This window comes from Anopheles darlingi, chromosome 2 (genome assembly GCF_943734745.1).
Source record: "Anopheles darlingi chromosome 2, idAnoDarlMG_H_01, whole genome shotgun sequence".
Taxonomy (NCBI): domain Eukaryota; kingdom Metazoa; phylum Arthropoda; class Insecta; order Diptera; family Culicidae; genus Anopheles; species Anopheles darlingi.
The window spans coordinates 36,264,487-36,284,402 of NC_064874.1; the positions used below are offsets into that span (position 1 = coordinate 36,264,487).

General features: G+C 44.8%; 8 protein-coding genes across 8 annotated transcripts in view; 4 read left to right on the forward strand and 4 right to left on the reverse strand.

Annotated features, from left to right (window-relative positions):
- The window catches only part of LOC125950273 (transmembrane and coiled-coil domains protein 2), a 300,863-nt gene that overhangs the window by 209,158 nt on the left and 71,789 nt on the right, over nucleotides 1-19,916 (forward strand). The window lies entirely within an intron of this gene.
- LOC125950297 (WD repeat domain phosphoinositide-interacting protein 3) lies at nucleotides 1,170-3,332 on the reverse strand. The gene is made up of 3 exons (XM_049678161.1): nucleotides 2,903-3,332; nucleotides 1,908-2,813; nucleotides 1,170-1,835 (listed from the first exon to the last, which is right to left on the reverse strand). Exons 1-3 carry the CDS (start codon nucleotides 2,970-2,972, stop codon nucleotides 1,729-1,731), a joined length of 1,083 nt encoding a protein of 360 aa, XP_049534118.1. The 5' UTR covers nucleotides 2,973-3,332; the 3' UTR covers nucleotides 1,170-1,728.
- Nucleotides 3,659-8,295, forward strand: LOC125950269 (transcription elongation factor B polypeptide 3). The gene is made up of 5 exons (XM_049678104.1): nucleotides 3,659-4,414; nucleotides 5,139-5,511; nucleotides 5,579-7,200; nucleotides 7,272-7,560; nucleotides 7,630-8,295. The coding sequence occupies exons 1-5, from the start codon at nucleotides 4,343-4,345 to the stop codon at nucleotides 7,716-7,718; spliced, it is 2,445 nt and encodes an 814-aa protein (XP_049534061.1). The 5' UTR covers nucleotides 3,659-4,342; the 3' UTR covers nucleotides 7,719-8,295.
- LOC125950288 (cytochrome P450 4c21-like) lies at nucleotides 8,515-10,626 on the reverse strand. Its single transcript, XM_049678149.1, has 4 exons — nucleotides 10,287-10,626; nucleotides 9,833-10,215; nucleotides 9,562-9,735; nucleotides 8,515-9,473 (listed from the first exon to the last, which is right to left on the reverse strand). The coding sequence occupies exons 1-4, from the start codon at nucleotides 10,624-10,626 to the stop codon at nucleotides 8,880-8,882; spliced, it is 1,491 nt and encodes a 496-aa protein (XP_049534106.1). The 3' UTR covers nucleotides 8,515-8,879.
- LOC125950286 (cytochrome P450 4C1-like) lies at nucleotides 12,820-15,085 on the forward strand. Its single transcript, XM_049678146.1, has 5 exons — nucleotides 12,820-13,215; nucleotides 13,296-13,554; nucleotides 13,618-13,744; nucleotides 13,822-13,989; nucleotides 14,052-15,085. The coding sequence occupies exons 1-5, from the start codon at nucleotides 12,861-12,863 to the stop codon at nucleotides 14,637-14,639; spliced, it is 1,497 nt and encodes a 498-aa protein (XP_049534103.1). The 5' UTR covers nucleotides 12,820-12,860; the 3' UTR covers nucleotides 14,640-15,085.
- On the forward strand, nucleotides 16,046-17,606 carry LOC125950311 (cytochrome P450 4C1-like). The gene is made up of 5 exons (XM_049678177.1): nucleotides 16,046-16,193; nucleotides 16,274-16,532; nucleotides 16,594-16,720; nucleotides 16,786-16,953; nucleotides 17,025-17,606. Exons 1-5 carry the CDS (start codon nucleotides 16,055-16,057, stop codon nucleotides 17,604-17,606), a joined length of 1,275 nt encoding a protein of 424 aa, XP_049534134.1. The 5' UTR covers nucleotides 16,046-16,054.
- On the reverse strand, nucleotides 17,696-19,517 carry LOC125950291 (uncharacterized). The gene is made up of 3 exons (XM_049678152.1): nucleotides 19,452-19,517; nucleotides 18,252-19,373; nucleotides 17,696-18,170 (listed from the first exon to the last, which is right to left on the reverse strand). Exons 1-3 carry the CDS (start codon nucleotides 19,506-19,508, stop codon nucleotides 17,916-17,918), a joined length of 1,434 nt encoding a protein of 477 aa, XP_049534109.1. The 5' UTR covers nucleotides 19,509-19,517; the 3' UTR covers nucleotides 17,696-17,915.
- The window catches only part of LOC125950284 (cytochrome P450 4c21-like), a 4,994-nt gene continuing 4,898 nt past the window's right edge, over nucleotides 19,821-19,916 (reverse strand). Inside the window, exon 5 of the mRNA XM_049678144.1 lies at nucleotides 19,821-19,916. This exon is cut by the window's right edge and continues 1,176 nt beyond it. The gene's annotated coding sequence lies outside the window, so the exon portion shown is untranslated.

Genomic DNA, 19,916 nt, shown 5'->3' on the forward strand with positions numbered 1-19,916 from the left:
CTGCAGCACTTGCGGCAGTGCACGTTCAGACCGCGACCAACACATCAAGAAATGGTGTTATGAGTACAGTGTTGTTCAAATGTCTAGAATTACTGTTTTGATTGCTATTAATTTGAAAATTAATGATGAAAATATGATAGCTAATTTCAGTTATGCTCACAAACAGCATTTTGGTTATCCTATGACAAATGCTTTTCCATACCCCAAGAAGGAATTGCTATAAAGTGACAGACATATGGGGAACACTGTAGTTTTGAGAAAGAATTTCACTTGTTTTGGAATCATTCCATCGCTTCTTTTGCTGATTTTGACGGACTTAAAACAAGAAGAATACATATTTCCTGCAGCAAAGTAGCCTCTGGAATGATTACATAGATTCAATAAACAATAACATTATTTTTGTTTTTCTTTATATATCGGAGTGGAATCGATCATAAGGGAATCTAAAAACAATATCTTTCAATTTTCAACGAAACAATGCTTAAAAGCTCTTATTTTTATGTGTAACTTCATGAGAAACTAAAAAAGTAACCGAAGTAATTTACACCGTCATTCAAATATTGAGCCGAAATGGTGTACGGAATTGCCGCAGCCAGTTTGCCAGAGCCTTTAAATGAAATTATTTCTCAAAACTACAGTGTTCCCCATATGTCTGTCACTTTATCGCTCTTCCTTCTTGAGGTATGGAAAAGCATTTGTCATAGGATAACCAAAATGTTGTTTGTTAACATAATTTAAATTAGCTTTAATATTTTCACCGCTTATGTTGATTTATAGTTGTAATGTTAGTAACAAAATAAGTATTGTAGACATTTGTACAACACTGTACCCATAACACCATTTCTTGATGTGTTGGTCGCGGTCTGAACGTGCATTGCCGCAAGTGCCGCAAGTGCCGCAGCCAGTTTGCCAGAGCCTTTAAAGTTTAAAAAAATTATCAATTTTGATTAAAAAACTGGTAAAATCTTTTTTTAACATCTTCCTATTCCACCGGCTATTTTTAATCGGGGCTGACGTTCAAAACCTTAAGTTGAAAGCAAAAATTTTGTTTTGAAATCCACCTCTTTCCTCCTTCGCCTTTCTCACTTATTTCAATTTGCGTTTTAAATGGATCCATTCTTCTTTCGTTTTAAAAGGATTCTTTCGAACTTTATTTTTAGCATTATTTAGTAAAATAAAATTAGAGCTAAATCAGAGTTGCTCAACCTTATTAAGTCAGTAATAGAAGGAGCCAACTCCGCAAATCGTTTCAAGACACATTCGAACGAGTTTATTTATAAGTTTCTTAGCACTTTTTGTTCCTGTAGCGCTTATTTCGCACACAGTCTCTAAAACGGTCCAGCAAACAGGGCGCCGGTACTTGCCAACATCAACGATTGTCTCCTCCTGGACAAACCCATCGATCGATACAGTGCAAAGCCGTATCACGTTTCCGACAGGCAGCCCTCCCCCATACTGTGTTCACGCTAGAGCTTCTGGTCCATCGAATGGTAAGCGGACAGGGTATCCCCCCATTTGCCTTTATCATCTACCACGCGCACAATGCCTTCTGAGCCTTCTATACCGTTATCTATTCAGCTGCGCACGACTTTCAATTATGCTTGCGCGAACGTAGGTGTGTGTATGTGTGTGTGTGTGTGTGTGTGTGTGTATCTGTATGTGTGTTTAGTGTATGTGAGTATGGTTTATTAAAAATAGCTTTCAATGATGTCAACTACGCCTGTGACCTTACGTCTGGTCATCCGATAGCTCAAGGAACTGTGAGCACACTTCCCGCGAGCATTCGCCCTTGTTGTTGTAGACAAATTTGTAGTAATGTCCATCTGCGCATATCACTGTAAAGGAGGTAGGAGTTGAGAAGTAGTCAATAGAGACACGCAACGTTCAGACGGGATCGGGAAACATACCAATAACCGAATTGTTTTCAGATCCAAACGCACAAATGCAGGGCGGTCCTTGGGGGATGGAAAACTTGCAGAACGACCACTGGCTGGTGAAGTATCGTGTCAACAAGCTGGATCCTCCTACGCCACTGCCTCCACCCGCACCTCCTCCACTGCCTGTGCCACTCGAAGCACTGTCTCGGCCCTTGCTCGGCTCATCGAGGTTGAATACGTGTATCGTACCGTGATCCGACGAAACGACCACCGACGTCGATTGATGATTAAAGTTGATGCAGTAGATCTTTGCCTGATTGGAGCCGCGCCGTAGTTCGGCCACCTTCGCCCCACTGCTTGTGTCGAATATCCGGATCAGCGTACCCCGGTCGCTGGCCGTTGCCATGCGTGTGCCCTGCAGGTTTAGAGCGATGCAGCTGATTGCCGTCTCGTGCGCAATGATCTCTTGTGGCGCCTTTTCCGTGTTGGCCAAATCCACTATCTGTACGTGACCCGTTCGACGGCCCGGGAAAGCGAGCAGCGATTTGGAGCTGTTCGGGCAGAGCACACACAGGCCTTGCGGGTTTTTGGCCGTCTCAAACACGTGCAGCTGGGTGGGCGTTTGCGTGAATGTGTACACCTTGATGATGCCCTCGAGCACGACCACAATGCGATCGCGCCTCAGTCGCACTCCTTTGACCGGGGCATTGAAGTCGAGGGAAATGGCGGGCGCTTTCTTGAGATCGTCCCACACGAGCACCTTGTTCGGTGGATAGAGCGGCCGCAGGCCACCACCGACCAGTGCGAGATAGTTGCAGCGGAACAGCATCTCAACGTATGCCACACCGCCATCGGGAAAGATTTGTCGTTCCTTTTCCTTCAGAGGATCGCTGTTGTACACCCGGAATCCGTTATCGGTCGCACAAGCGAAACATCCTACAATGAGATCACACACGCACACAAACAACATGCAATTTGCAATTATCATTAGACATACGAGTGACCGTCGTGTTACCCAAACTTACCCTGATCCTGGTTAAATCCTGCGTACAGCAATCCGTTACCATACGGATTGCAGTCCACTAAGTTCATCATCGCTACGCTACTGGTCCTGCGGGACACTCGGTGGAGCTACGCAGCGGTGGTCAGTATCTGTTTGCAATCGTAAGCAAACAAACTACTACGCTTTGTACGTCATCCCCACGGAGATGCGTTTCACTACCCAACAAAGATTAACGATACTCCCCGGGGTGGGCGGTTGTGGGTGTCGATCCTCCTTCCGCCGCACTCTTTGCTCACGGTTTCGGTGTCCTCCGGTGGCTGTAGATTTTTTACGCATCAGTCCCTACCGTGGACAATTACAACGCCAATAATTGGTGCGCGGCTTCGGGAAGGAAAAACTCTCGGAAAAGTGGGGAAAAGCGTAGGGAAAAGCGATAACCTCCAACAACAACAACAAGAACTCATCATTTTTGACAGCCGCAAATGTCCCAAAAGTAAACGTCATCCTTTGGGCCACTTTCTCGCGGTTTCTTCTACACGAAAAAACTGTAAAAATCAGCTGTGGTCGCCGAAAGTAAAGTGGTTCCTTTTTCTTCCGCCTTGCCTTGATGGAAATTTACTGCGTGTGTAGTGTTGAGGTGTTTCCGCTGATTCCGTTGATGGGGTTTCCACGCATACCGAAAGAGTGATTTTGCAGCAGCTAGAACGACTGGGAAATACTGGGTTGTGCCAATCGCCAGCGAACAACGAACCCTCTTCCGTCCGCTCCGGGCCTGCTACTTTTTTCCTTTTTCATTGCGTAACGGATTCTTCCAAAAGTGGCGCATCACCGGAAAGAACGCGGCTAAGGGCGCACAAGAAGTTAAATCCGCTCGAAGGGCGAAGGAAAAGCGAACCCGAAGGAGGAAAGGTGTGCGTAGCCCGTTTTAGCTGCTGTGTGTGCTCGTTGCATGTTCGGCTGTGTGTGCATGTTTACGCATGCAGAAGTTAACGTTGCTCTGCGTGCAGGTTTATGTTGGCTTATGCTGCTGTTGCTGCCGTTGCTGTGCTGTCTGGGGAGGAAAGTGTGCCGAAAAAATAACATAACTCCAAGGGCATGCGCTTGGTAGCTGTACCCTCCGGCCCGTCCACCTGCTTTTGAGCTAAACGCACCCGGAGAATCTGCCTTTCCCCCGGGAGTCAAGGCGATGATGCAGTGAAAAGTGTAAATTTGTACCTCCATCCGAGGGGGGTTGAAAGTACAACACAACGGGATCGTGTGCACGTTCTCGTCCGTGTGGTGGTGTTGTCACGCGGCGCACATCACCCGCAGGTCAGATAGGTAGTGTGCTAGGGAAGGTAGTAAATTAGATCTTCGCCCAAGAAGGAGAAAGCAGCGGCGAGCATCGGCCCAAGACGACGGAGGACGGCGGAGAAAAACTCGGTCATTTGGTGAACAACATTGGCCGATTAATTTGCCCACAATGACGTCGATTGTGGATGTCATCAACCACTACCAGACGAGCATCAATAAGTCGCTCGATGATAAAGCGCGGGTAAGTGAGGGCATCGAGAAGCAGTGCCCACCGCAAAAGAAAAGAAAGAAGGAAAAAACCCCGATAAAACACGTTTTGAAAAGATAGATCCCAAGAGCCGCGGGAAGGGGTCCGGTTAATCTATGCGATATTATAACTGACCGGGAAACCGGGCTTCCGACTGTGCGTCTACCAAATGTGTGCTGTATCTATTTGATCTTCAAATTTGAATCATTTCGCAGAGGATGTACGTATCTCGCCACGTGGTTTGTGCTACCGAACTAACCGCGGTCTTCCGTTTGGGGGAAGAACAGTAGGCTCTATTTATTGTGCACTAACGATAACGCGTAAAAGCAACTGTTCGCCACCGTTCAGGGAAAGTGCTTCAATTTAACGACCAAATGTATTACTTAGACCCCAGGCCGGGGTTTTCCCCACAAACGGCGTTGTTTGATAACGGCCCAGAAATAGTTATGTTGTTCTTATCTGCATGCTTTCTGCATTCTAATCAGTCCATTTCCCTGGAAACAGTGTGAAACCACTAAAAATTAAATTATTTAGAATTTAGCTTTTCGCTTACCAAAACGATGTTCATGTTGCGTGCTCTAGGTAGATTTGTGCTTTTCTTAACCTTTAGCTCTTTTTTAAATTTAAAATCAGTTAACAATAATCGCATCGCATTTGTCTTGCAATGCAATGCGAGAAATTTTTAGCGACAACCATTTTAATTACTACTTCCCCACAGATCGTACACTGTATCGGTAAGCTGTACAAGCTACCGATCTCGGTCCGCCATCTGCAGGATACCGGCATCGGACGAACGGTCAACAGCTTACGAAAGTACGACGGTGAAGTAGGCACTGCAGCAAAGGCGTTAGTTACGAAGTGGAAGGCTATGGTAGCAGCAGAAGAGTCTGACGACGGTAGCGGTTCACAGAATAACACAAGTGATATGGATAACAACGATCAACATCCTGAGCGCAATGAGAGAAGCGACGAGGAGGATGCCCATGCCGATGAGACAGCAGAGGAAACCCATCACGGGACGCTGCAGCATTACGGCGAACATCATGGCGTTAACGATGCTGGTGATCATTCGGATAATGGAGACGACAAGGGTATGTATTGGCGAGGCGAACGTTATTTTTCTATATCGATTTCTAATCGTTAATTTGCGTTTCACAGATACATCTTACGAAGAGTCTCAACTGCGTGTAGATGAAGAATATCGTGATGCACTTGAAAGCGGTAATAATAGCAGCAGTGAGGAGGAATCCGATGGTCCAACATCGCATCAACTGCACAGAACTCAGGATACGGCTTACAGAGCGAAACCTGATGGCGAACGTTGGAGTTCATCCAGCCATCAAGGAAGCATCGCATCGAGCATGGATGAGAAACATTCTAGTACATCACGCTCGCACCATCATCACAGTTCGTCGTCGAAATCTAGATCCAGCTCTCACAAACAATCGTCCAGCAAGTCGCACGACGACGATCGACGTCGGCATCACAGGGAGGAAGAATCGAAATCTCACAAAGTATCGTCGTCTTCCTCGCGCAGTGAGCATGGAAGTGGACGGAAGTCATCACACGGCGATAGCACTGACAGCCGGCAGAAGGAACACTCTTCTTCCAAACATCACAACACGGAAAGCAGTGGTAGCAGTAGTAATAACGGAGTGGCCACCGAGCGTGGCAGTAAGAGCAGTAGTGAAAAGAGAAAAGATTCTAGTCAGAAGGACCGTTCAAAGAACGAGCGGGACAGTGGAGGAAGCAGTAAAAGAAGTGCTGCCGATAGTGGGAGTCAAGATTCGAAGCGATCCCGCAAGGACTCGGTCGGCTCTCCGAGTTCTTCTTCGTCACATTCGAAGAAATCCTCAAAAGAGTCCAGCTCAACGTCTTCTTCGAAGCACCGTGACCGTCATGAGAAGTCATCTTCGGCGGAAAAATCTCATAAAAGTAGTGACTCGAAGTCGAAACGAAAGGAACAAAAATCGAAAAAACATCAGGAAGAAGACGTAAACGCGGAAGAATCACATGAAGAGGATACTCTAGAAGGGATGGACGGTGCTGGTGGGGCCAGCTTTGCCGATGCATTATCTATGATCGGTATGCCCTCTACGTCGAAGAAAAAACAATCGGGTGCCGGAAGCAGGGAAAAAATTACGATTATCAAATCGGTCTCATCTCCGTCAGCCGGTGGCGGTCATTCTTCGAAGTCGAGATTATCGACTGGTTCATCGTCGAGCGCTGGTAAAAGCTCCATACCTACAGCACAGGAATTGCTGTCTTCGAAGGCCAAGTTACAGCCACTTCCCGAGGCGGCCGAAATCGTAGAAGCGTTACCGATGATCTCACCCAACTATCGTCCAATGCCGCTCAATCAAACCGTGATGGATTGCGTGTTTCTAGGTGGGTCCCAGAGTGGTGGTCGTGGACAGCGACGTCCCTTAACCGAAGAAGAAGCACTCGGTCAAAGTATGCAATCGAAAAATATGCGTACTAAAGTTTATTCGGGCATGAAGTCAACAAACGTGAAGGGCGTCATACCTACGCTATACGATCTGTGCATCCGGTTACTACAGGATCACATAGATGAACTCGGAGCGACGGGTGGCATACCGTTCTACATACTAAAACCGGTACTAGAGCGAGCTACTCCCAACCAGTTGTTGCACTTAGAACACCATAACCCGCAGTTCGTCGAAGACAGCGATGTGCTTTGGGAGCAACACTGTAAACGTACGTTCCGATCGAAGCAACGAAACGAGGAAGAGCTAGAGACATGGCGTGAAATGTACCTGGTAGGTAGTGCAGAGTGAAATGCGCTTTCTATAGCAATGCCTTCAGTTGTTCCCCCTTAACTTTTTTTCAGCGCTGCTGCGATGAACGCGACGCGAAGCTTAAGAGTCTGACTCAAAACATCAAACTGTCACAAGAGCAGGCCGCTGCTCCGATCCGAAAAACCCAGCTTGCTTATGTTGATTCCGCTGCGAAGCCACCTAGAGCCGTCATAAATAAGCAGGCCAGATACGGGACGGCACGAGCGCCCGTCGTGTCACCGGCAGCGCGTGTCGCAGCACTCAAAAGCGGAAATGTTGCCCAAGTTGGCGATGCTCGTCTCAGGGTTCTACCGGGGGCTCGTGACAACGCACAGGCACAAGGTAGAAATTATTGCAAGCTTTTCTATTGTTCTATCGTCAGAGATAAATAATGAATATGGTCTTTTGCAGTGTTCCAACCGACAAAACCTCGCAAAGCACCGATGATGGCGAAGGTACTGTCGTCTATGAAGGGTTTCAAGACGAGTTTTCGTCGTTGAGATCGTACAACTATTTTGACAACGATGGCCGCAGCAACTATCATTTAATGTTTGTTTTGATATCTACCATCCATATTTTGAATCCACAAAAACCGGATTTCAAAAATGGGGTATCAAATCTGATTTGAGCGCAACACTTAGTCACACTTTTATTCTTCATTATGTTCAAATTAGTCCCATTTATTATACTCCACCGTTAATTTAGTCCGCTGTCTTAGGCTCCATGAAATTGATTTTAGATTACTAATTGTTTTTTATATAATGTTCATTGACCAATTGTTACATTAAAATAGATTATGTAAAGTATATAAGAATTTAAAATTTGGAGTCCATTCGCAGTCCTTATTGGAAAGAAAATCAATGCCGTCCCCTTACATGCATATCGAAGAGAAAGATGTTATATTTGCTAATTGGTAACTCGGACGAATTAATGTAAAGCATTTATGAATATGCAACAATGTTGTGATAAACATCAAACCACTCTGTGACTACTCGGTTGTTGATTACGGTAAAAATGATTGTTAATTTATTTTACACTAAATTACTGGATAGTTCTTGCAACGCGATGTTTGGTGTGAGTGTTTAAAGGTGGTGAGAAGTATACACGTTCAAGTGTAGCGGTACACGCGTCGTTGGTGTTACGTACAGTGTCCTTTCAGTTGATCCAGATTCGTTTCGCAGCCGACGTACGGATGCTTTTTCAAGGTAAGTGTTCTTTCAATGAAATTCTTCTCATTTATGGGCAGATAATGAACAGATTCTTCAATTATCACACCTACCCCCGATATACTCGATCCTCCTGATCACGATTCTCAACCTATTTGCCCGATATACATCATACCACTAGTTCACTGTCTTTATCTCACGCATCACAATGGATCATCGTGAGAACTCTATAGAATATCATACTGATACGATCATGTCTATCATTTTCTAATCTTTACGTTACCTGACACCTGTGGGATTTAACAAGCTAGGGAAATTGTGTAAATAAATATCATTCTCGATTTAATATTTGAAAGTAAATATCTCGATCCAAATTCTACCTGGGAATGGTGGGAATACTGTGTAAAAAAATCCACAATTCTCTTTGAACCCTTGCCTTGAACAAGCTCTGTGCTCGTGTCCAGGATCCCTTCGATCAGCGATCATGATAGAACATCAAGTGTGTCTTGGCTCGATTTTGATCATATGCCCCACGCTAAGCTTCAGTGTTACGGCAAATGACAATCGCTGCGTACTGTCCAGCGTTAATGGTGTGCTCAGTTTGTACCTGCGTAACACCTGAGTGACCATTGTCTTCATCGCGAACATACTGTACCTGTAGCCGATGCAATTACGCGGTCCTCCACCAAACGGGAAGAAGCTACAGGGATGTTGCTTTTGCGATTTGTATATTAGAGGGTCGAACCGATCGGGATCGAACGAATCGGCCCCTTCTCCCCACAAATCCTTTCGGCGATGCATGAGAAAGATGTTAATAAGAAGTGTTACACCCGCAGGAATTGTATATCCACCGAGCGACATCGGCTCGGTAGTTTCTCTCCCTATCACTGGAGCCACCGGGAACAGTCGCAAAGACTCCTTGATCACCTGCTCTAGATAAAGCTGCCGAGTAAGAGTTTCGTACGTTATCTCCTGAGCGTCCGTATCGTACACGAACCGAATCTCCTCCCAAACACGTTCCTGCACTTCCGGATGCATCGCCAGCAGCAGTAGAATGTACGCCACCTGACTGGCGGTTGTTTCGGTTCCCTTTGAAAATAGAAGAATCAAAAAATCGTTATCAAATCTATCTTCTGTGCAAAACCATATGCCACATTGTGCAGCATGTGATACGTACTGCTCCCAGTATCGTGTAAAGATGGCATTCGATCTCCTCTATCGAAAGTTCAGCACTATTCCGTTGCATGTTTAATAATTGATCCAAAAAAACCATCGGTTTGCGATAATCGTCGGTTTCATCTTCCAGTTCGGCACGTTGCTGTTGCAGCTCTGCTCGACGTTTTAAAAAAATCTGTAACCATAGAGGAGATATCGTTAGAAAAAAAGAAAACAATACATTATTTCGCGCCACGCTATATCCACTTTACTCGATTCGTGTATTTGCTTACCGGTGAAAAGGTATCCCTTAACCGCTGGGTAAGCTTTTGCAATTCCCAGTATCTGGGTGTTAAGGCGAACAAGAGGTCACTGTGGAGCAGAACGTTCAACACGCGACTGCCCATGATGCTGGTGATTTTCTCGAAATCAGAACAAATTCCCATTGTTTTCGGATCATCCATGATATCACTTTTGAGCGAGCTGGCGCACACCATTTCCATCGTGCTCTGGGTTGTGTAATGCAGCAGGTCGAAAACACGGCCCTGCTTCTCTTCTTCCGCCATCCGCTTTACCATCCTTTCTGCAGCCCGGCTAAAGATCGATATGAAGCTGATCAGGATGCGCTGATTGAAGGCAGGATTGAGCATCTTTCGGTACACCTTCCAGTCAACATCTACCACACGACAATGCGAAATGTTGATAATAGAGGAAATAATAGAACACGAGAGCTACAACTATACTTACAACGTGACGATATTAGTCCATAATCCACCTCCAGAAACCGATAAAAGAAAGCCTTATTTTGACAAGAAGGTGAGTGAAGCACTTCTTGAATGAGATCGGGATCGGACAGGCCGAGAAAGTTCTTCGGACCGAGCCGGATTTGAAAGATTTTATCGTATTTACTATACAGCGCACATACAACACTAAACGAACGCTCCTCGGAACCCAGAAGCAGATGGGCGGAACCAATAATCGGATATGCTTTTGGTCCGTCTATTCCCTGCAAAGTACGTTGCGCCGTTTTGGACCAGTACCACAAGAGCAAAAGTATCACAACGACGGTCACTAGTACGAAGTACATCTTGAATGCGTTCACTACGGACGAAGGGTTGGTTCGAACTAAGTATCGCCTGCCGCTTTGCGACCAGCTCTAGTCCTCTCATCGTTAGTTTAATGACACAGAAACAACATGAACTAGCTCATTGCAGGCACCCCTTCAGGTGGTACTGAACCTGTCGTCAAATCCTCGTCCCCCCGTGGGTTTCCCGGCGTATATTTAACTGTACAGACCGAAGTTCAAAGCCAGGGTCGGTGATGTGTTGGCGAGGTTGTTCAAAAGCTCCTAAAAAAAGCAAAACCGTGTGCTGACTGGCAGGGCCGTACTGACGTACATCGGAATGATCCTTGGTATTTGACAAGTAATTAACGTTTTATATAAACAACTTAAATTGCTTTCAGAGCGACGGTATAATTTCGATAAAACTCACTCTTCAAGAAGTTCTATCTATGATTGCGTCACTGCAAAGGCTTCTTCATTACACAGAGTATTATATTACAGTATAATCTTCACCTTACCGAGTATTTATGTGTTCGTCATGCGAAGTAGTTTTTGGTAGATGTACAAAGAATGTCTTAAGCTATCCACCTTGAATACATTTCTGGCTACGAGTTCGTCATACCTCCAATGCATAGAGTTAAAACAAACCATATGAATGTAAAGTAAAAAATAATGCTAACGCACTGCGAGGTCACTAGTGATCATGAATTATAACACCTTGCCAGCGTACTTGCTTGGCTTTCCCCGTGATTCATACAGATGACGAAATGCCAACGATAAAACCATATGACGAATCCTTGAAAGGCAAGACACCCTAACCATCTGCGGTTTCACCTTCTTAAAGTATTTGACTTCCTGGAACTGTCTCAATGTACACCCAATTCATGAAAATTTCTCAATATTCTTCAATAACTTGACAGCTATCTAAACCGGAGTAGTACCTCTAAATCAACTGTAGTAGAATAAATCTAGAGCACGATGAGACTTCTGTGACAGTGCCTCGTTTATGGTGCTGACTTATGCTAGCCAGATCTATGGACAAACTATGGACGCCCTCACAAGTAGCTTCACTTAGCAGCAAGACTTAATAAAAAACGCAACTATACGCGGTCAGAACACCAAAAACCTCCTGATATCGTACGAAATCCGGTCTTTAACGATCTTGTTACGAACGGTTCATCCCTGCCGAAAACGCCTTAATTGAGGTAAGTGAAGCGTTCCGCATGTTTTTGTACTGCATGTAACTGTCCTTTTGCGGTTTGCGGAGGAAGGAGCTAAAAATAAGAAAAAAACAGAGCTGTTGGACGTTTGATTTAATTGCAAGTAAACGAACAACATTTTCTACCTTAACTGAAGAAATCGTAGGATAATATTTGCTATAGCAACGACGACTGCCAGTGATAATAATGCTCTCATTTATGTTTTTTTTTTTAATTTTAATAAACCCGCAAATTATCCCACATCAACAAACCCGTGAAGTATATCAGCTTTGAAAGACGTTATATCAATCATATAATAAGATTGTAAATCGAGCTTAGCAAGGGGGTCCTATGATTTACGAACATAATATGCAACGTGCCCCCATTTCCAGTGTGGTTGAATAAAAATCCTATTTGTTTACCCACTTACACCGCATCCCAACATCTCGCTTCTGTTTTGTCAGTAGCTCCGGATTGTGCAAAGTAGTTCTACCTGTCTTGGAATACATTAGCATAGAGAGTTTCAGCGGAGGAATGCGTTCCTCTGCTAGTGCGTGCCACGGACAACGCATCACTTCACAGTTGCTAACACTGTGTCGCAATTTAACCAAAATACTGTTACAGTGAGTTAAGAAACCCAGACTCTCAAGCCCTTGATTTCGTGACCTATTGTTGTCTACTTAACTGTACACGACGACTAGTACAGCCTAGTATCCACATGCCCTTCCGGTTGCTCGCGGAAGTGCAACAAGTTGACGGTCTCTGCTATTTGCATCCAATACACATTTCAATAGAATGTCCTTCGTTAGAGTAAGTGATGAAGTGGCACACAGACTTTGAACTACATCTGTCACCGAATGCATGATGAATCAACAAGAGCCATCAAGAACGTGTTGTAATAAATGTTCTTGCTCATGCTTTTAGCCCACTTTTTTACGACTTACTTCTCTCTGAGGCAACGAAGAGAGTCGACTATTTAATCCAGTGTCAGTCCAATCCTCTATCCAGTGGAGTTTAATCTAGAGTGCTGGTGCAACGTGTTTGGTGTACGTTAGGAAAATGTTCTGGTTCTGGACCGTGGCGCCATTCGTGGTGCTGGTGATATGGTTGGTGCACATGTGGATCCTGGAGTGTAACCGATTCGCCGCGCATTTACCAAAAATGGAACCATATTATCCGATCATTGGCAATGGGCTTCTGTTTATCGGCAAACCTAGGACTGTGATGTTTGATGCGTTCATCAAACCGTTTGGGCAATTCGAACGGTGGTTCCAGATATGGCTTGGACCAAAGCTTTTGCTTTCCAGCTCACATCCCGATATTATGCAGGCCGTGCTGACGCATCCGGATTGTCTAGAGAAACCATTTCTCTATGATTTCGCCAAACTCGAACACGGATTATTCGGTGGCCGCTGTGCGTTTGCAAGCTGATAGGACCTTCTGGGAAAACAGTCTTACTGATCTGGCGTTTCTCGATCGGATTTTTTCCCCCAGATCATACATGGAAAACGCAGCGCAAAGCTCTAAACCCATCCTTTAACGTTCGCATCCTGAACAGTTTCATACCGGTGTTTATCAAGTGCTCAAACTTGCTGGTCAGCAATCTAGAGAAGGCCATAGACCAAGGTGGTAAAACGGTCTCTGTTTTGCCGCATATCAGCAAATGCACGCTAGAAATGGTGTGTGGTACAACGATCGGATACGATGTGCTAGAACGATCCGGAAAGGATACTCTGCTTCACAATCTCGATCGGTAAGAGGAAAGTCTACCGAAGCAGATAGGGACCGTTTGTATCCCTCTGTTTTGTATTCACAGCTGCTTCGAATTGGTGGCCAAACGAATGTTAAGTGTTCATCAATACGTCGATGTGCTGTACAGGTTTATGCAGGATTGTGCAGAAGAAGCACAATGCAGGAATTTGTGTTACGGATACTTCGATAGTGTCAGTCAAGTTTTTATTGTATATACGCTGGCACAGCACTATATAATTATTTTAACGAGTATGTTGTGTTGTAACAGATTTTAGATTCTATAAAAAATAGGCTGAAAAACGTCAATGATATGGAGGAGCAGGAAGACTTCAAGAAACCTCAAATATTTGCGAACCAACTGTTGTCGGTCAAACACAATGGAAATCCATTCACGGACGAAGAAATTGCTCACAACATCTACACCATTATTGTGGCGGTACGTTGCAGGGTCATGATTCATCAGTTGTAAACTCATCGGATTCTGGTTCCCCATTCTAGGGAAATGATACAACAGCACTTCAAGTGTCACATACCTGCCTGTTCCTTGCCATGCATCCAGAGATACAGGAGCGGGTTTACCAAGAGGTAATGGAGGTCTTCCCAATCACCGACCAGGAGATTGAGATGGATGACCTCAAGAAGCTCTCATATATGGAAAGAGTACTGAAGGAAAGCCTCCGATTGGCACCATCTGGACCGAACATCGCGCGTCAAGCGATGCACGATATTGAGATCGGAGGATTGGCAATTCCAAGCGGAAGTCTCATAGTGCTGAGCATATATGCAATGCAACGTCGTAAAGATATCTGGGGCCCTGATGCGGATTGTTTTGATCCAGATCGCTTCCTACCGGATCGAAGCGTTGGTCGCAACGCAAATGCCCTAATGGCGTTCAGTGCTGGTTCGCGAAACTGCATCGGAGGTCGATACGCCATGATCGGAATGAAGATCATGCTTTCCTATATAGTAAGACGGTTTCGGATGAGTACGAAGCAAACCATGGCCGATTTGACGTTCCGCTTCGATGTTACACTAAAGCTTGAATCCGGCTATGAAGTGTGTTTAGAAAAACGAACAATGATTTAGCAAACTGTGAATGTATTTATTAATAAATATATATTTAGTAAATATAATGTAATAGTGAATATTTTGTTATTTTCAGTGGACTTTTTTGAGCATGTGCAACAAACAGCGTACAAGGCTTTTATTGAAATTATTCGACAATCTTTAAAAAAGTGTAATCGATTTTATCGGAATCGTCGTGTCGGTGCAAACAGTTGCTCCTAGATGTGTACTTTACCATTAAGCGTATGAATTACACTTTACAACAACTTCAGGCTAAGATGGATAATTAGTATTGATCATTCTCCAACCATCGAAACTAACTATACAACGCACACCACATATTCATCTTTATACTAATCGAACGAGCAGGGATGACGTATTAAGTCCATCAGTTTAGATTTACCAGTGCGATATGCGATGCGTGATGAATGTAGTTAAAAAAATATACACTTTTTTAAAGTAGCTGTCGTGGGATGATGGTGAAGGTTAAAAGATGTATTTGTAACAGCAACGCGCTCTTCATTCTACGAGCGAATAAATGAATATCTTTGAAACTGATAATTATATAATATTTCGCAGAGCATTCGTGTTAGAGTATGTGGCCCATCTATGTGCCAAAAGCGTGGCTAACCTTTGCTTGGATGGTAGCTGAAATGTTGGCGTGTTTCCTGTTGCATTATTCACGTCTTATTGGTTTGTTCCATATCAATGGAAGAGAGATGTGGATAAGAAGAGTTGTTTAAAACGGAATTCGTGCAAAACATATCTTTTGGTCCGTGAACGGAAGTTCGCAAAAAAAATTGATGCTACGAACGGAACATTATCGGTTTCATCATTGTCTGACCGTGAACTAACCGTGGTTCAAACAAAAGCAATCGTATTTGTTGACCGTGTCTTTGTCATTATACTGTACCACGAAGATCATCGTCGCTACACCTAGGACGATACGCCATGACTCCGTGACCCATACAAGTTAAAATACACTCAAGCCACCGGGGATGGTAGATACCTATGTTTTCTGTTACATATCTTGCGCTACGGTTTCGATTGGTTTATGAAAACTACGAACGTATTACATAAGGCGTGGTGATCGGCCGCCAAATTTTTAACGGAGACTAGTAGGACAAGTGCCACGGCTATTTAATAACGCATCGGCCAAGTTTGGACTGTCATTTATTGTGAGACAGTAGTGCAGCGTGTTTGGTGTCTATACTCGAATGATGTTCTGGTTGTGGTCGCTTGTTCTGCTGTTAACCCTAGTGGTGTGGTTGGTGAATTTTTGGCTCCAACAGAGCAACCGATTCGTCGCGCATTTGCCCAGAGTAGAACCGTACTATCCGATCATTGGCAATGGGCTTCTGTTTATCGGTAAATCTGGGCCTGAAATGTTTGATGCGTTCATCAAACCGTTTGCAGAATTCGAACGGTGGTTCCAGATGTGGCTCGGACCTAAACTAGTGATAGCTACCTCACATCCCGATATCATGCAGGCCGTGCTGACGCATCCGGAGTGTCTAGAGAAACCATTTCTCTATGATTTCGCCCAAGTCGAGCACGGATTATTCGGTGGCCATTGTGCGTTTGCAAGCTGATAGGACCTTCTGGGAAAACAGTCTTACTGATCTGGCGTTTCTCGATCGGATTTTTTCCCCCAGATCATACATGGAAAACGCAGCGCAAAGCTCTAAACCCATCCTTTAACGTTCGCATCCTGAACAGTTTCATACCGGTGTTTATCAAGTGCTCAAACTTGCTGGTCAGCAATCTAGAGAAGGCCATAGACCAAGGTGGTAAAACGGTCTCTGTTTTGCCGCATATCAGCAAATGCACGCTGGAAATGGTGTGTGGTACAACGATCGGATGCGATGTGCTAGAACGATCCGGAAAGGATACTCTGCTTCACAATCTCGATCGGTAAGAGGAAAGTCTACCGAAGCAGATAGACCGTTTGTATCCCTCTGTTCTGTATTCACAGCTGCTTCGAATTGGTGGCCAAACGGATGGTGAGTGTTCATCAGTACGCCGATTTGTTGTACAGGTTTATGCAGGATTGTGCAGAAGAAGCACAATGCCGTTTGCGGTGTTACGGATACTTCGATAAGGTAGATACAGGCATTGTGCCCGTTGGACTCCCGTATAACTACGCTCTTATTTTGTATTTTATCAGATTTTGGACTTAGCTAAAAGTCAACTGAAAAACGTCGCAGATATTGAGGAGCAGGAAGATTTCAAGAAACCGCAAATTTTCATCAACCAACTGTTGTCAGTCAAACACAATGGAAATCCGTTCACGGACGAAGAAATTACTCACAACATCTACACCATTATTGCGGCGGTAAGTTGTAGAATAAATACTTCTTGGGGCAATCAGTTGTAAGCTCATCGGATTCCGGTTCCCCATTCTAGGGAAATGATACAACAGCACTTCAAGTGTCACATACCTGTCTGTTCCTGGCCATGCATCCAGAGATACAGGAGCGGGTTTACCAAGAGGTAATGGAGGTCTTCCCAATCACCGACCAGGAGATTGAGATGGATGACCTCAAGAAGTTCACATACATGGAACGAGTACTGAAGGAAAGCCTCCGATTGGCACCATCTGGACCGAACATCGGGCGTCAAGTGATGCGCGATATTGAGATCGGAGGATTGGCAATTCCAAGCGGAAGTCTAATTTTGCTGAGCATATATGCAACTCATCGCCGTAAAGATATATGGGGTCCTGATGCGGATTGTTTTGATCCGGATCGCTTCCTACCGGAGCGAAGCGTTGGTCGCAACGCAAATGCCTTTATGGCGTTCAGTGCTGGTTCGCGAAATTGCATTGGAGGCCGGTACGCCATGATCGGAATGAAGATCATGCTTTCCTATATAGTAAGACGGTTTCGAATGAGTACGAAGCAAACCATGGCCGATTTGAGGTTTCGGTTGGATATGACGCTCAAGCTCGATTCTGGATACGACGTGTTTCTAGAAAGGAGGTTGTAGACAAGTTAAATATTTCATTTGAAATAAAGACTTGTTAATTTTAAGTAAAAAGTTTCAATAAAATGTTAAAAAAAAAATTACGAGTCGGCTATGGTAACCTTTTTAACAGTCATCAATTCAAGATTAGCCATTGAATGAATTATGTCCAACCAATCAAGTCGCTTAGATACGCTATTACTAATCCTTTAAACTTGATTATCGGTTGACGGTACTGACGTTATTGTGGCTTTCCATATCGTTATATCACTCATCAGAAACAAAGAAAGGCAGGACTATTATTTTGTAACATTGCCTTAGTCATTAAAATCATTAAACTTCATCGAATTCAGACGTACTCTCCGGTCTGACTGTTACTACTTGAGGTGACAATAAACCATTCTTCATATTGCATTGCTGGTAGTGCTGATTGACAGAAAATACATCCAAAATCAGCTCCCTTGCTTTCCCATACAGGCACGCTTCCATTTTTAGCTCACTAAAGTTCATCATGTCCTCAAAGTGGTAATAGATCTCGTTCATTTTGGAGGCAACAAATTCCCCGGCTCCTTCCAAAATTATGCTTGCCTGTGAAGGGAAACCAAAGACAGTATACGCATGAACAGAGCATACGAATTAGCTAACTGCGTGTGATAGGAGAACACGTACCGCATCCGAGCAATTGGCGAGCAGGCTTATAACGAATTCGTCCATTTCCGAAGGTGATCGTCTTGCAGTGCAGTGCGCTAGTCCCTGCAGCAAGACCTGCACTTCGCGCCCAGTGAGCTCCAGCAAGCGCTTCGTTACTGCAAGAGAACTCAGCATATCCCCTTCATCGCTGAGGCATTCGTATATGTTCTCTACCTCTATCCGAACACTGTTCACACTACCATAGCCAGCGTATTCGGCCAGACACCCGAGCGTCGTTTCTCCCCGTAGCAACGCTTTCACTGGAATCTCAACTATCCGATCAAGTATACTCATAAGCTCCGCCGATACAACGTCAAACAGCTCTTCCGTTTGGTTTAACCACTCATCGAAAACCTCTAACAGATCGACTGCCAGTTCGCTGGTTTCATTCTCGAAGCGTAATGCAAAGTTGTCAATAATGGGCCGGAAGGCGGGATCCTCCTCTCCGTTAAAATTGCCGGCACCATGCGACTCATTGATTGCGTGGCGTAGTTTACCGATTGCGAGATCGATAGCGATCCGAACCTCACGGTGTACGGTGGTGTTCGCTTGCAACCAGCGCGAGTATAACTCAGCAACACGCTGCTCAAGTAGACTCGCTCCAGCCGGTTCCCGGTCGTCTAGCCAGCCCTTAACATACCGCATATGCTGTTGCGTCTGGTCCAATCGCTTCCTATAGATGGTCGCTTCCCGCTCGACTCGCTCCATGGTGGTTTCGAGCTGGTCGAGCTGCTCGGAAGCCAACAACTGACAAAGCTGTTCCACCTGTACCAGCAGTGGCCGCGTAACCTGTCGGAAGATAACGTTGTTCCGCTCCAGCGAGGAAAGATCGAAGATTTTCGCACAATCTTTGATCGTGTTCTCGAGCGTGTGATCTACTAGGGCTAGCACTTGCAGGATGGTCGTAAGGCTTTCCTGATTCTGGCGCTCAAACTCTCGAAACACGGACCGCAGCTCTTCCCTGGTCTGCTGCTGTGGTTTGCCATCGGATGGTAATGATTGCTCGGAATGCAGTGGGCTTTGTTCCAGAAGTTGCAGCTCTCTATAGAGGGCCTGCTGCGTGGCGATCACTTGCGGTGAAATGGTAGCGTCGCTCCGGATCTGAGCATAACAGGATGTATTGGATCAATTCATTGCTAGCTATACAAAGCGATGCCCAGAGGTACAACGGAAACTTACCGAACAGCAGGACAACAGCACGATGGCGATCGTGATGGTGTGATGAAGGTGAGCCATACTCCTGCAGTTATTCGTACTAGACTAGTAGCTGTGGCTGGAAGGTAATGTTACTTGACGAGGAAATGCCGGAAGTAACTGAACGAATTAAATGATGACACTGGATGATTCGAGCGACAGCCTGCTTGCGTTGTTTCGATTACATGTTATTCACTCATCAAACTATCGGTTTTCCGATCGGACGATGAATGTGCCATTTTTTGTTTTACTAAACGGAACATGTTGGCGAGCGTGAGTCCGGTTGCGCTTGCTTGCAACGGCGCTGTAACATCAACTGAAAATCATGAACAACATCTCATTTTTTACATTCTATTTTATTTTCCCGCTACGTCAGCAACCTTGCAGTCATGTTTACAGTTAAACAATTCACAATCAAACACATTAGACGCATTGGTCACAATGAAAAAG